The sequence below is a fragment of the Colletotrichum navitas genome (assembly GCF_030913465.1).
Source record: "Colletotrichum navitas strain CBS 125086 chromosome Unknown LY79scaffold_1, whole genome shotgun sequence".
Classification (NCBI taxonomy): domain Eukaryota; kingdom Fungi; phylum Ascomycota; class Sordariomycetes; order Glomerellales; family Glomerellaceae; genus Colletotrichum; species Colletotrichum navitas.
Window position 1 is genome coordinate 958,254 of NW_026850547.1, and position 14,371 is coordinate 972,624.

Genomic DNA, 14,371 nt, shown 5'->3' on the forward strand with positions numbered 1-14,371 from the left:
TTTAGTCTGATAAGGAGAATTTGGCAAAAACCTCCTTCCAACAGAAAGCTACTGGAAATTTTGATGCGGAGCTGTCTGGACCCAATCGAGCTTCGTAAAACCTTTGAGCATGATCATATTATAGAAGCCGGGGGAAGAAGCAAGGCCTGTATACAATCTTCTAGACATAGAACACCAGTTCCAAGTTCAGCAGCAGGCCACAGACGGCAAAATGGAAGACGTGGAGCAGCGAATCTGGAGTCTGTGGGTTCTAACATCGGTGAGTGGTATATAATCGTTCTATGATTGTAATACTCTCTGAAACTTCACGAGGCTGATAGTAGGACTATGTTTCGGTAAAACATGTATCCCGTGACTGACGTATACTTAATTTACACTTGTCAGAGGCAGCATAAAAAGTCCCATCACCCACCAACTCCACATCATGAACGAGAAGCGGTCTGCCTTTGCCTCTCTGACGTACAGTATCCTAATCGTTACCAATATACCGGAGAGGAAGACAACAGCACGGGCAGGAACTGACGAGTTCCAATACGCCGGGCAGATGAAAGACCAGAAGAGTATGCCCATGCAGACACTCACCCTCGTGAAACCATCCCCCAGTACCACAGGAAACGTGTGTCTTTCGCGTGCCTTATCCCCCTCGTAGTCCTTCAGATCCTGAATTTGGATCGTTGTGCCCACGACCAAACCCAGTAAAGTCAACCACGTATATGCTGTAGGGAGGATGTCGACTGCGCCTGCCGCTAACTTCAAGGCTGCAACTCCGTACACAGGATATGCCAACCCATTGATGAATTGCCTGATCAGAAAGTGCTCGTCTGCGCCGCCTAGGTCGTTGTAGTAGGAGCTCGCACAAATACAGGCCAGCGTCTCGTAACCCACATCGAGCTTAATCCCGAGTACCACCGTTAATGGGATAATCCCAAGAAGCAGGTGCTTAGCTTCTGTAGCAGAGATTCGCCCCGAGGCAATCGGGCGCCAAGGCTTGTTCATCGAGTCCTCAAGGATGCCGCTTGGATCACGCTGATTAGCAATGGAGAGAACTAATATGTTCAGCCAGAGCCAAAGGAGGAGCAGAGGGAGATTCGAAAATATGGTGAGGGCCGAGGCGGCGGTGGTGGTCAGCGGGTTACCGATGATGGCGGTAAGGGTGCCAAGGGCCAAGATCGGGACGAGCATCGTTCTGATGTCACTGTATGTAAAAAGCCATAGGGTTTGTAAATGATAGGGAAGCGCAGAGAGAGTGTTGTGAAGGTCTAGAAAGTTTGGTTTCAGAGAAGGTTGTCTGGTGGAGGTAATGATTGGCGCCATGGTAGCTGTTTGGTATGTGACGCTTTCAACTGTTTTTTTTATTCGTTTGATTGTAATATAGAGAAAGAAGAGGGGCAGAAGATATATACTACTGATAGAGTACTTCTGGGTAGTATCTCAGAGTGTTGAATGGGCTCTGTACATGCATTTACTCAAAACGTAGGGGGTGAATCAAGGTATTATTCTGTGACTACCTTTCCTAACTCCAAGTTCTGGCTGTCGTACAACAGTTATATACTCAGTCATATATGGTTGAGTCGGTTCAGCCCGATCCTATAATAATTCATACCTAAGGTCTAAGTATCTAATATTGTAATCTTTGTCCCTTGTGTATTGAATTACGGGATGTCGTACGGCCAGATGCAAGCCACTGGAAGGACGCAAGCCACCAATAGTTAAGACTGAGCTGAATTCCTACAAGAAATTTAATTACCTAGTATAGCTTCAGCTCCAAATACGCCGGTAGATGGATTTCAGCATACTTGTAGCAAGCTAGCGCTCTCGAGCTCTCTTATTATGACTGTAGGTTGCTAAGGCTGAGTCACTAATAGCATATCTGTACTGATTTAGCTTGAGCTTAGCTGGTCTTGCACGTATTAAATCCATCGTCATAGTTAGGTCTGGTAGCTAGGTCTGCCGCAATACCCGTGTGGCGCAAGGACGCAAGCCACTGTCGTGCAAAGATGGAGCTGAGTTGCTCAAAGTGGTATCGACATCAGCTTCAAACCCACTTGCCCACCCAGATTCCCATAATCACAGGCTGGGGCAATCGGGGTTCTCCGAGTTTCCGTACAACGTGACTTTTATGAGGACATATCACTGGTCGTATTTACGACGTAGAATGTTTGATTAGTCGGTGAACAGATAGCAGCGGAAATTATTATGTTCTGGGGTTGGAGCCCTGTCACGCCATCTATCTGATCTAGAAATACTCGTCCACTACACTGACGGCCTTTTACCGCTCCTCCCGCGAACTACAGAAGACGAGTATGTCTCGATGCAGCAAACCGGGAAAGATTTCTATTATGATTTGAAGTACGCAACAGGGCAAAGGAGAATCGGAGTGAAAGATGCTTGACTCCATAAAAAGTTAAATGGGAAATAGAATGCCACTGCTAAGTGTTATGTGAAGTCATCTTGACAGCTTCAACCTCACCTATGCTGTCCTGTCGCTGTCTACCGGGCTGCGGACGTCGTCTCCGAGACAACGAGCGTCGTCTTGCCGTCGCACTTGGTCAAATCTCATGCATGGCTCGGGGAATACTTGATCGGAACTCGCATGTGCTATTATGAGCCTGATCACGAGCAACACCAAACAAACTACGGATGTAGATGCCGCGCCATTGTTGTTCCGCTGCGCCACGTATGAATTAGTACAGTACTTGATTAACGCTGGACCTCTTCGGCGAAGACGGTGCGCCGCATAGGTAGGCTATAACACGCACCACCTTGATATCGGCGCTTAAGCCCTTGGTGACTTCCGACTCCAGGAACCCGATGCTATCCAGAGATTTACTGGGCAGCTCCAGAATATGTGTTATAATTTCCGCACATACCCGCGCGCCTTGTATCCGACCGTCAACGAGGTCAGCATGTCTACATCGACGCCGCCAGCCTTAACCACAAGGACGTCCTAGCGGCTGGCATCCTCTCCAGAGTTGAGAGCTCGCTGTGCCCCACGTTCCTAGGCCGCAAAGCCGCAGGCATCGTGGCGACCGTCGGCACCGCCGTCTCAAACGTCTGTGTCATGTTTTTTTTTTCGTCTTTTCTTTTCGCAACGTAGGAAGTTTGCTTCTCTGCCGCCCTGAGATCCTTTTGCGCATGCAACCCGGAATACCTGTTGTTAGCGTAGTGTGCTGCACGGCCCGGAAGCGGGGTGGATTCGTTCTGGAACACCGTTTAGCACGTCACCAAGTCCGAAACAGACATCTCCTCTATTCTTTGCTCAACTAACAGTCTCAGACGCTTCGCGGGAGGAAGCCAACCTTTGACGACGCGGCAACGTACTTAGTCTCGATAACCATTTCCCGAAACCAATACTAGTTCTCAATCATCAATCCACAAGCGATCAGACGCTACAAAATGCGCGTGGAGAAATTCCCCCTTTCGCCGCCGAGTCTAGAGGAGCTGGCAGAGCAACTCAAAGCGCCTCTCGCCGCCAACTACGAGCACGCATCCGTCAGTGTCGTCCGGTGCCCCGACCTGCGAAACGCCCCCTTCCACTTGGCCGCCGAGGGCCTGTCAGGCGATGAGAAGATCGCGGACGTCGGCGGACAGCCCAACCTGTTCCCCCGCCCCCGGCTGGACACCATCTGGTCCATACCCGACCTCGGCAGGCACATGGAGATGAGCCCCGAGAAAGGCAGCCTCATCGGCGCCGGTGCCGGCCCATTCCACGTCATCGGGCAGAACAGCGAGCTCGCGCCGAACCTCAGCTGGTCCGGCGGCATCGACAAGGTCGACAACCAGAGCCGGGTCATCCAGATCGAGCGCGGCACCGGGGCCGTCCGCGTCGACACGAGCCCCTCGGTGGACTGCGGGCTGATGGTCAATTTGTACGGATCCCTGGGCGGGCCGGGACCGGTGCTCAAAATCACGGTGAAAGGGCGAAAGGGGCCCGAGAAGAGCTTCACCGAGTGCATCCGCAAAGGCCTTCATGTGGCGTATGGCAACGACAGGACCATCAGCCTCGGCGGGGCTTTCGTGGTGAAAGCCGGAAAGGCGACGTATCACATCATGCCCGATTTCCCTCCAGAGAAAGATCTTCCTTTCAAAAACAGAAAGGAGGTTGAAAAATGGCTGACCTTTCACGACTTTGACTCGCCCATCGTAGGCTTGTCTGTACTGCATTCCGCGGATCCAGGCAACAAGATGCGTTTGCGAATAGAGCACACGCATGCGTTTTCTCCGTCAGGAAAAAATGCTGGAGGACATTACCATTACGAAGCTGAGGGAGAGGAAAAGACCATTGAGTATGAAGGCTACTTCAACACAGCAAAGACGATCTACAGGATAGACAGCCCTACCGCGTCAGAATAATATTACTAAAGTGATGTCAGTCTGACTGATGGTCGAAACACGATGTCGATTTCAACCTCAATATCGACAGCGCGTCTTCAGGCGTTAAACACAAGCTTCTATCTCTTCCCGACTCGCCTTTTGTACAACAAACACGGCTCAGATAGACATCACTACCGAGCGGTAGCTAAGGATAAAATGACACCGCTGGAAAAACAAATACACGACATCCGTGTTCCTAATCCCTGTACATGCCGATTGCTGTAATCAAAGTAAGGGATATACCAGACGGAACTGTCCCGTAAATCGCCCCCACAGACCTCGTTTTTAAGATCAACGCTTGCGGTCCGCGAGCCTAGGCGTCTAAAAAGCGCACTGATGCCCTGGATGCACAAGCCCTGGACGAGAGATGGGCCGATCAGTCTCGATAGTGTGCAGCCAGCTTTTATTGGACTCTGCATCGCTGATGCTGATGCTCATGGTGGTAAACCCGAGAAGTGATGGAAGCAGCGTCTTAGTCTCTGCTGGTTCAGCTATCTTGACATTCTATAAACGATTGTCTTTCCGCCAGCGCGCAAACCTGTTTCTATCATTGTTATCCTGTCTCATTTCGCGACCGTTGCTTGCAGTCCCTATCCTTGATCATGATCACGAAGGGACTACGGCGGTATTGCTTGAATCTAGTCTGTCTCTTCATGATTCAATGACCTTGTCCCCATCATACCCTGTGGCTTGTGCGAAGTAGTATCCTCGTTGGTTTGCAACTAGTCTCAAAGGCTTGGTGTGACCTTCTCGCTCCACTTCGAAGCCGCAATTGTATTGCGTGTGACCAAATGCCCATGTCTTAACGTTGCTGCTGTTGTAGCATACTTCCCCGGACAGATTTGTCTCAAAGCCACTGGTAATTGGGCTTTGCGCATGCCTTGGATCAATAGAGTGGCCATCTCTTGAAGGGCTCCAGTGCGAGAAGATGATATCGACATCAGAATGGTCGAGTTCTGTAACCTGAGCATTGAGCCAAGCAAGGTCTCGTGCGTGTGCCTCGTCATGCATGCCAACGTCCCAGTCATTTATCTGGCAAAATCGTTGAGCCCCATGCTAACCAAATCTGCACTTTGTGGCGGGATGAAGGAGAATAAGCTGCAGCCTAAGATGACGACCTTAGAGTCTGGAACCCTGAAGCTCGAGCGGTCGAGTAGGACAAATTCTCCCAAAGAGGTATCGCCTTTAGTTTTTTCTTCGAAATCGCGAAGAATCTCAAGTGTTTCAGACTAGCTGGAGTGGTAGGCCTCATGGTTTCCAGGCACAAATAGTACAGCGCGAAACTGACGGAGCTGCTGCGTCAGGAAGCTAAGACAATCATCTTTGTGAGCTGCAATAGTGCCTATATCGCCGAGGAGGCCTATATAAGGTATTCGAGGGGTAATTTCGAAGATGTCGTAGGCTTTCGAGGCCTCTAGGTGCAAGTCGGAGACGATTTAGATGGCCATGGTGATGGGAAGTTGCGTTGCTGCCTAACTTTCGGGTCGGCAAGTTGTTGGTTAGATTATTTCTAACAGAGCACAGTGTCATGACCAAGATACCGTTTCCTCTCAGCAGATTCGTACAGCGCACAGACCACCCACTAGGCCTATTTTGAAAGGCGGTCAGCCAGCCTAGCCACCCACCCACCCCTCTAACCCTAACCCTTGCCACCAAACTTGCTGCTGACGTTCACTGACCCCTGCATTTGCCACTTCTAGATCCCTGTTTCTGCCAGCCCGCTAGCCCCTATCCAGCAGCCCCTGGTCAGTGAGGTGTACGAATCTACTGAGAGGATACGGTAATACTTATTGGCACTACCCTGTAACTTTTGCGGCACCAGGTTGCCATTTGGTCATAACCAATGAGAATGTTAGCTTGCTGTCATGATAAGTGTCCTCCTTCATGAACTTGCTCCATAAATAAAACAAAGATGCAAAGAGTCAAAACCTCACATCTTCCTGTTATCATATTTTCCAAGCAAATGAACTCCCAAGAAGCTTGGGTATCAACCCTTCGCTCTAGGTGTCGAACCTTTGCTCAAAGAAATGAAACAACCGACGCTATCATACTTGCATACTGGGCAATGAACACTGTTACTTGATTGTGGGGAACACCAATCAAAGACTTATATCCTCTGTGACAGCATGCTACTCCATCTGTCAAAGAGACTCAAAGAAACCTCAGAAGCTGATTGTCAACACATGGTTATCTTCACTATTTACTTCTGAAACGCCAACAAGAAGGGCTCTTAGCGTCCTGGCGCCCGTACAAGCGGCAATCTCCGCAGATGCCCCCTTGCCCCTTTGGGCCTTATCGCAGGGCAGCCAACAAAATATTTTCCCCCGTCAGGGGGAACAGACCTTTACCACCAAAAGTGCTAATTGACAGAGAACAGTTCCCCATCATGTTTGCGATTCGTCAAGCAACCGGCAAGGGCCTCGGTGTGTTTGCATCAAAGTCCATTCCCAGAGGCCAAAGAATTCTCACCGACCAGGCTCTACTCACCATCTCATCATCAGATAGCGGTTCTATTCTTCAACAAGCTCACCTTCTCTCAACAGCTGGCCAGAAATCACTCCTATCACTGTCAATCAACCCCAGCAAATCAAGTGTTTTTAGCTGGCTAGAATCCATATGGCGGAGCAAGTCTGCTCTACGAAGGACAGTCTCCAATCACACAATCCTCAACATCTTCCGCAACAACAATTTCAACATCGGCAACCAGATTCAAGCCCTCTTCCCTCAGGTCGCGCGACTCAACCACTCATGCGTGCCCAACTCTCAGGGGAACTTCAACCAGGCACTGAATGCGTTTACCATCCACGCGACTAGGGACATCGGCAAGGACGAGGAGATAACCATCTCGTACCTCGACGAGCACTTGGGCCTGCGGGATTCGCGGCAGAGCGCACTGCAGCACGGGTACGGCTTCGTCTGCGACTGCTCCGCCTGCAACCCCGCCAGCTTCAAGGCCGGCGAGGCGCGGAGGACGGAAATCAAGGGCCAACTGGAGCGCTTCGCCGAGGCCGCTTCGGAGGACCCGAATGACGAGTTTGAGATGATGCTGGGGCTCCTAGACGCTTACGAAGCGGAGGCCATCCGCGGCCGGGAAGTGTCTACTATGTACATCGCGGCCGCGCGTAAAGCGTTTGGTCTAGAGAAACCGGAGAAGGGACGGGAGTTGGCGTTGACTGGCCTGCGTCTGGAAGAAGAAGCTGTTGGGAAAGACAGTCCCTTTTACGTGGCGACGAGGAGCGAGGTATTAGCGCTGGGCGTTGAGGCCTAGAAAGCTGTTCGTGGACTTTGGTCATAGAAAGGAGCGATTCCAAGCACAAAATAGTTACGTGTTTCAAGCGAGTACTTACTTTCTGTCGTGATCCTAACTGCGTCTCTTGATTGTCTTTATATGATCCTCCGTCGATATGCTCTGCATATACAGCTAATCCAACAAACCCAGTGCGATAACTAACACTCCTTCCAAGCGCTTCATACCCTACATTACCTGTAACTATTGAAATTCAAGCAATTGCTGATATTTGGAAACGCGGCCACACATTTAGTGTGGCAACGCGACGAAGTAGGCGATAGAGCTACACATTCCACCCACATGCAACTGGACAAGGATTATCGCGACGATATACGTACGTCAACAAAAGCAGAACGTTCGAATTATCAAACACTACGAAGCAGCAAAGAATCGTGGAACACCACACGGGCGTTACGGACGGAGTTTAAACACCAGAGTCCGGATTTATATGAGCCGTAAAAACAGGGACGGAGTCGCCCACACTCCGAGACGTTTGACGTTCACTTCACTTGCTTTTTGTTTTCTGTGGCTTCCTTATGGTCGAACATTTTCGATAAACAAAATCGAATGGCTCGGACAATCTCACCTTGTACCATCTGATCCAAAGAGTCCGAGCTCGACTCGAATTAACGGTGGCCTGGTCCGACTTTGTACTTATGTCGATGGCTTTCAGGAGAGGGGCAACAGAGTCTCACATGTAGCGGCTTGGAGGCGCCACAACAACATCGACGAAAGAGAACAACAACAATAAGAAATGAAGTCTTCTGAACCCTATGGATTGGAGAGTCGAGGTTTCAGCATGATGACTACTTGTTATTTCTCTGCGACTTTCTTAACAATGTCGCTTCGCCCTAGCTGTAACCTATGGTTAGCAGATTCTCCTTTTGCCTCGCAATAGGCGCCGACTTCAGGTGTTGTCTTTAAAGAGGAAAGATGCATGTTAAATGGAGTTGCTTGTGCGCTGCTCCACTATAATACACCTTGGGCCAACTGGCTGCAAGAGAGGCGTCCTCATTTACTAAACTCACATCACTATACAGATGCGTAATAATTTGAATGTAGTCATGGTATGTACTAAGATTAACCCATCTTGAGAAAACGTTTTATCGATACTCTCTGAGAGTTCACAACATCAGATAACTGACAGTATTTCAGTGCAGACAACATCCGATGTGTATCCAAAAGTGTCCCGTAACAAAACGATACTGTTAGTTGCGTGGGCAGTGACGACACCTATAAATCTCGTGACAAAAAGCATGTGCTTAACTAAGCTAATTCATGAGTTTAAGTTGGTGTTAATTCTGAACGCATGAATTGCGTTCTATGCCTAATATAAACTATGTACTTGCAAACCCAAGGTACTCTGTGAGTTGCCAATTATCTAAGAAAAGAAGTCTGTCTCCTGAGCCCCAAACTCCAGCTGAATCTGATTGGATATCTCCCAGCCCAATAACTCCCTAGATCATAAATATTGTCAAACCAAAACCCCAACTCCTTGCGCTCAGGGGGAACGCCTCTGTCCAGCCAAGAGATCTAGTGCATTCAATCAGGTTTGGCTGAGCGTCAGCATTTCTTGGGCGCTCTTGTGTGTGGGCCCAGCCGCGCCTTCAGACTAATGCCCAAGACAAGGCCAAGATCAACACGAGCGCCGAGACTGTCGTGTCAGGAATGCCGAGTACCTTGGCGCCCGAGCTGGTGCTTGCCGCATTGCAAAATTTCGCCGAAAGTTTTCCTTCAGGGTCAGGCCAGGTCCCACGCGTACAGTTGGCGCGGTCAAGCATGGCCTCGCTGACTTTGTTCGCCAGAGCCCCATCCATCTTCAGACCGCACGCTTGCGAGGGCGGCGGGTCCTGGGACATCACTGGGCAGAGGAAGCCCCAATCGTGTCGAGCATCAGTGACTTTAAAGCTCCCAACGAAAGCCGGGCAGTCGTTCGGGTCGGCGATGGAAGGGATTTGTCCGGCGTCGGGGTCGGTCGTGAACAACACTTCTCCGTCGTACGATACATCTTGCGGTTTCGAATCCATGCCCGGGCTCGAAGCGTTGCGGGGACAGCCAGCAAACATGGTCGTCGTGTACTTCAGCTTGAACTGTCGTTGTGTTGCTCTGACCAAATCCCTACGGGAGGTGTCAATGACCGTGAGGGTGCTGTCAGTGGTTGCATTCTTGTCCGTCTTCCACACGCCGGATCCGAACAGTAACGAGGTATCCGGATTGTTGATGTCGGTGTAGCCCGTGAGCTCCCATTTAACCCAGAAGGTAAAAAACTCATCGTCAGATTGCCAGAGCTGCGAGGCATTGTGAACGGCAAAGACAATGGGAAATGGCCACACGGGCTTATACACGGTGTCGTTTCGCGGGAAGATAAGATCGACTTCGATGCTCGAAGGAAGGGCAAAGCTGAAGCCCACGAGATGCAAGAGCATCAACAACCGGAACATGAAGCTCATCTTGAAAGGCCTGGCGGATGGTGTGAGCGGGTGCGAAGGCAATGACTGAAGGGCGGGCACGAAGAGAACATTTAAACGAATGTCGTTCGCCAAGTGGATTTAGATCGCTGGAGACCGTTTGCTGCCAACAGAGGCGATCCTAGTCTGAGCGGATCCTGCCGGATTGGCCGCGCCAATTGCAAGGTTATGACCTCAAAAGAAAGAGTGGAAGTCTTGAGTGCACGTCCAACTATAAAAAGCAGCCTTCGTGAGACCCCAGTCCGGAAATTTTAAAAGGCGGGGAGATACGAGTTGTTGAACTCGTCGTTGAAATCAGAGCGGAAATCCGGCATTCATATGGTACCATTCAATGAAATATGCTTCCTTGGCCTCCATTACCTGCTTGAGCCTCAAGCTTGGTCACGATATCAATCAAGTTGGTCGGGCGTAACTCATAATTGGTGGCGCCCTCTCATCTCAGTCAGCTTACAGGGCACGAGCCTTACAAAAAAAAAAGTGCACACTTTAGAGCCTACTAATACCATAGAGGAGGCTATTAGTCCACCTGTTTTACAGCAACCATATACGAATCAGGATATTGAAGATTCTCTTATAAATTGATAAGAAATAAACATAGGCTTTTTGCACTTCTAATAGCTAGTTATCTTTCTTTTGTACTAGATATGCGTAAGTATTGTCTACACGAAGTACGTTATTGCTGCTAGCCCCTTATCTTGTTATGCTGAAGTGTGCGCCTTTTTTTTTTTTTCTTTTTTTTTTTGCAAGGCGCGTGCAGGGGTCACGCTATACCGAGTCAGCGTGTCAGTGCCCCTTGTGAACTAGCAGCGGTCAACCATGTCCGTCTTACCCTTGATGGTTCGTCTCGGCATCTCACATACTCTCTTACTGTATCAAAACCCCTCAAACCCCACTGTCTACGGAGGAGCCCGTCAATAGTCCTTGCGGAAAATGACAAGGCGCTAGAAGCACTTTCGCCTAACCAACAGTATCAGTACAGCAAGCTACCTACATCTCAAATCACATGATCGTTATCCTGCCCCTGAAAGGGATCAATCTTGGGCTGCTGTAGTACTCCTATACTCAATCGAGTGATCAGACAAGCTGATAGTGCCCCCCCCTGTCAACCCGAGAGTACTGTGCACAATAACTGTGATAAACCTCAGCAGACAGTAGATTTAGTGATAACACAGAGGCAAAAGGGATAGTCTTGGCCCATCCCGACCCAGAAGGTAGCGTAGGAAGCAGGGTGGGTTAGACTATTCTAACCCTCCCTGGCGGAGCCGTTTTGAAATTAAAAAAATCTAAGAAAACTGGATTTGAACCTGTAGCCTTTAGGATATGAGGTTTATTGCTGTTATTGTGCATGGTACTCTTAGGTTGACAGGGGGGGGACACTATCAGCTTGTCTGTAGTACTCCTCCTATAATCCACACGTATCTGATAAAAGTCTGATAAGAGTGTACTTCTAAGTACTGAGGCTGAAACACTTCACTTCTAGTCTTGACATTTTCCGCAAGGACTATTAACGGGCTCCTCCGTACAAGCCACGCATAAAGCAAGTTAGCGCTGACAGGATTGCTTCACACAGCCCTACAGGCAGCAGGCTAAGCATCTCCATCTCAGGTAGCATGATTCCATAAGGATCGCCAGTGGATGTGGGGATGATGAAGGATCCAGGAGCTGATAGCAATTTGAGGCAGAAGAGAGTTTTATCACACGTTAAAACCCAGACTAATGGACATGGCTTTGAATCTATCAGATCACAGAAAGGATGGTAATGTTTTACCTACGGCCAACAATGCATTAAGTATTTATTACGTTTCACCCAAGCACTCGACCAGGTCGAAGAGCAGAGAGGGGTTGCGGTAATGTCGGACTTGGTCTGCACCAGCATCGTTGCAAGATCCGTCGACCTGCGCTTACGAGCTGCATGGAGGCACGGGAGCCGGTCATGTCGGCATGTACAAGAAGAACAAAGCTCAACACCACATACAAAACATGACGCTGCCAACTCATGAGTGCGTCTTGCGTCAGAACACACAACTCTTCGCCAAAACGAAGCATTCCAGCGGGCCGATCGGCTCATAGGGTGGCTGTCGAGTGTCAAGGAGTGACTTACCACAGGACTTTTTGCGGCGTCCAGTGGACTTTAATGGTCTCAACCGCGACCGCGCAGGCATATTATGTAAGGAGCAGCAGAGAGGTACAAAAGTTCCGTAGCGATGTCCCAATCTTTTGCACTTGGACGGTGACCTTAATAGCAGCGCTCCCCGTCCGGTTTAGGTTTCCGCGGAAACTTTATCCAAGCTAGGGTCATTAAGCGAGACGTCTTGCGGACGCTGGTGACAGTGTGCTTGAGCTTGGCAGTGTCGGGCTGATACACATCGTTTTAAGGGGACTAGACCGGGTCCATCCAGGCTATGGATATGCCTATGGACCGGCTGATCAATTGGACCAAGGATGACACAGCGCTGCTGCCAGCCGTTCCGGGCCAGACAATAATAGGTGCTGGGTGAATAGTCCGGCAGTGATATGGAAAACAAAAAATAAAAGAAGGTCGAATTGACTAAAGTACCTATATCAAGAAGCGGTTGTGGGGAGGCGTCGGCCTGTGGCTGCCGGGCTAGCAGAAGCTGCCGCGCGAGTCCTACCAAATCTGAGGTCCGCAACCACTACATCGACAATTGTTTTCACTATGGACGGATGGCTGAGATAAATGGCATATAATTGTTCTTCCTACCTAGTATGGCCTTAAGGGTAAACCAAATGTTCACTGATTAGTCACAGTCACGTACGGTTAACATAAACAAGGTACGTCTTCTGAAACATATACATGGAACGAAAGTGTACGGATACCTAACTTAGGAAATATGGCTTCGGCCTGGAACAACATCAACAGAAAGGTATATGATTTTGATTAACAGAAAGGCATTTAGTATTTAGTGTGGGGTCGGCGAAATAACGGAGTCGCAGTTGTCCTTAAGTTTAATATTATAGGATAGACAAGGGTCTACGGCTGTGTCAGGTTTGTGTCATTTACAGTATGTCGAGTCAAGTTCCAGCGTTTTTAGATCCAACGTTAGTTACTGCTGCACCAGGGAAGTTTAAGAAAAAGGCATTTAAGGACACGCAACTTCGTCTCGTCTTTTGAGTCTTTGGAACAACAGCTCTCAGACATACAATCACACACACACATCTATATATACTTATCTTCAGCTTTTACCTAGTACCTCTCACGTTCTCAGTCATATTTGAGACCTTTACAGCTCGGAGACTGAGTCCTTAATTAATCAACACCACCGCCACAACTACATCCTTGCACCATGCAGTTCTCAGCTATCATTGTCGCCCTCTTTGCAGGCATCGCCCTTGCTGCTCCTGCGCTTGAAGCGCGCCAGGCTGAGAGAACAGAGGTAGGCGAATTATCAACCCTGGCTTTAGACGCGCACGCTGGCTGACATTTTGATGTAGTGCACACTATGCCGCAATGACTGCTTCTTCAGCAAAGGAGACAATGCCGCCTTCCAATCGTGCATTCAGTCATGCAACACCGGCCTCGGATGCAACATTACGCAATGAGTTTTATAATCTGATTTACAAGCTTCGTAGTTACTGCTGGACAGAAATACATCTTTATTAGCTAAGGTCGCATGGGATACTTATACCAATGTCTACATACTCCGTATGTGTATATGAATTGGGGCCGAGTTGCTATTCATTCGATATCATGTCGCCTGTTTTCAGCAACAGCCTCCGTGTCCATTATGCCCTGGATGTAAGCTTCGCCAACTAACAATCAACGCTCCACGGGTTTCCGGGACACCAAAGGTGCCGTGGAATCATGCACGAGAAATATGCTGTTACCGACCTCGTGTGGGCAAAGTAGGACCCACGTTTCCACGCGACGTTCTAAGCATCGGTTTTCCCCATCCAGCGGTAGCACTTAATAGCCAAGAAGTGTTCTCTAATATACCTTAGCTCTGTATGCCGATGTGACGTATGTATTCCGTATGGCAAAAAGGACTTTTCCAATCCGGACTCCAAGGAGGTACCGTGGCAGGAGATCTATGGGCTTCACAAAAAGGTCGTCAAATCCCGCGAACTGTTTCTCCTACTTTTCGTTGACTTAAATAACCAAGACGGAGCATTTCAGCATTCTCCAGAAAATCGCGTGTCGGCTTTACCCGGTTGGTCTGTAAACTATGGGGGAGCCAAGATGGAAAACATCTCGCCATGACAAATATGCTCGGAACCATTG

General features: G+C 49.2%; 5 protein-coding genes across 5 annotated transcripts; 2 read left to right on the forward strand and 3 right to left on the reverse strand.

Moving 5' to 3' along the window:
• Positions 1-30: 30 nt before the first annotated feature.
• On the reverse strand, positions 31-2,560 carry LY79DRAFT_645669 (UbiA prenyltransferase family-domain-containing protein; the record flags this gene model as incomplete). The annotated part of the gene is made up of 2 exons (XM_060562445.1): positions 31-1,259; positions 2,524-2,560. 2 exons carry the CDS (start codon positions 2,558-2,560, stop codon positions 367-369), a joined length of 930 nt encoding a protein of 309 aa, XP_060420710.1. The 3' UTR covers positions 31-366.
• Positions 2,561-3,396: 836 nt separating this feature from the next.
• On the forward strand, positions 3,397-4,353 carry LY79DRAFT_574578 (uncharacterized protein; the record flags this gene model as incomplete). Its single annotated transcript, XM_060559605.1, has 1 exon — positions 3,397-4,353. The coding sequence occupies one exon, from the start codon at positions 3,397-3,399 to the stop codon at positions 4,351-4,353; it is 957 nt and encodes a 318-aa protein (XP_060420711.1).
• Positions 4,354-4,689: 336 nt separating this feature from the next.
• On the reverse strand, positions 4,690-5,866 carry LY79DRAFT_11133 (uncharacterized protein). The gene has a single exon (XM_060550699.1). It carries the CDS (start codon positions 5,383-5,385, stop codon positions 5,026-5,028), a length of 360 nt encoding a protein of 119 aa, XP_060420712.1. The 5' UTR covers positions 5,386-5,866; the 3' UTR covers positions 4,690-5,025.
• Positions 5,867-6,275: 409 nt separating this feature from the next.
• LY79DRAFT_532896 (TPR domain-containing protein) lies at positions 6,276-7,714 on the forward strand. The gene has a single exon (XM_060556327.1). It carries the CDS (start codon positions 6,644-6,646, stop codon positions 7,640-7,642), a length of 999 nt encoding a protein of 332 aa, XP_060420713.1. The 5' UTR covers positions 6,276-6,643; the 3' UTR covers positions 7,643-7,714.
• A 1,556-nt stretch (positions 7,715-9,270) lies between these two features.
• Positions 9,271-10,113, reverse strand: LY79DRAFT_574580 (uncharacterized protein; the record flags this gene model as incomplete). Its single annotated transcript, XM_060559606.1, has 1 exon — positions 9,271-10,113. One exon carries the CDS (start codon positions 10,111-10,113, stop codon positions 9,271-9,273), a length of 843 nt encoding a protein of 280 aa, XP_060420714.1.
• Between the last annotated feature and the right edge of the window lie 4,258 nt (positions 10,114-14,371).

Bases quoted from the DNA above. Each gene is read 5' to 3' on its own strand.
- LY79DRAFT_11133 (XM_060550699.1), bottom strand. From the start codon at position 5,385: ATGCATGACGAGGCACACGCACGAGACCTTGCTTGGCTCAATGCTCAG.
- LY79DRAFT_532896 (XM_060556327.1), top strand. From the start codon at position 6,644: ATGCCCCCTTGCCCCTTTGGGCCTTATCGCAGGGCAGCCAACAAAATA.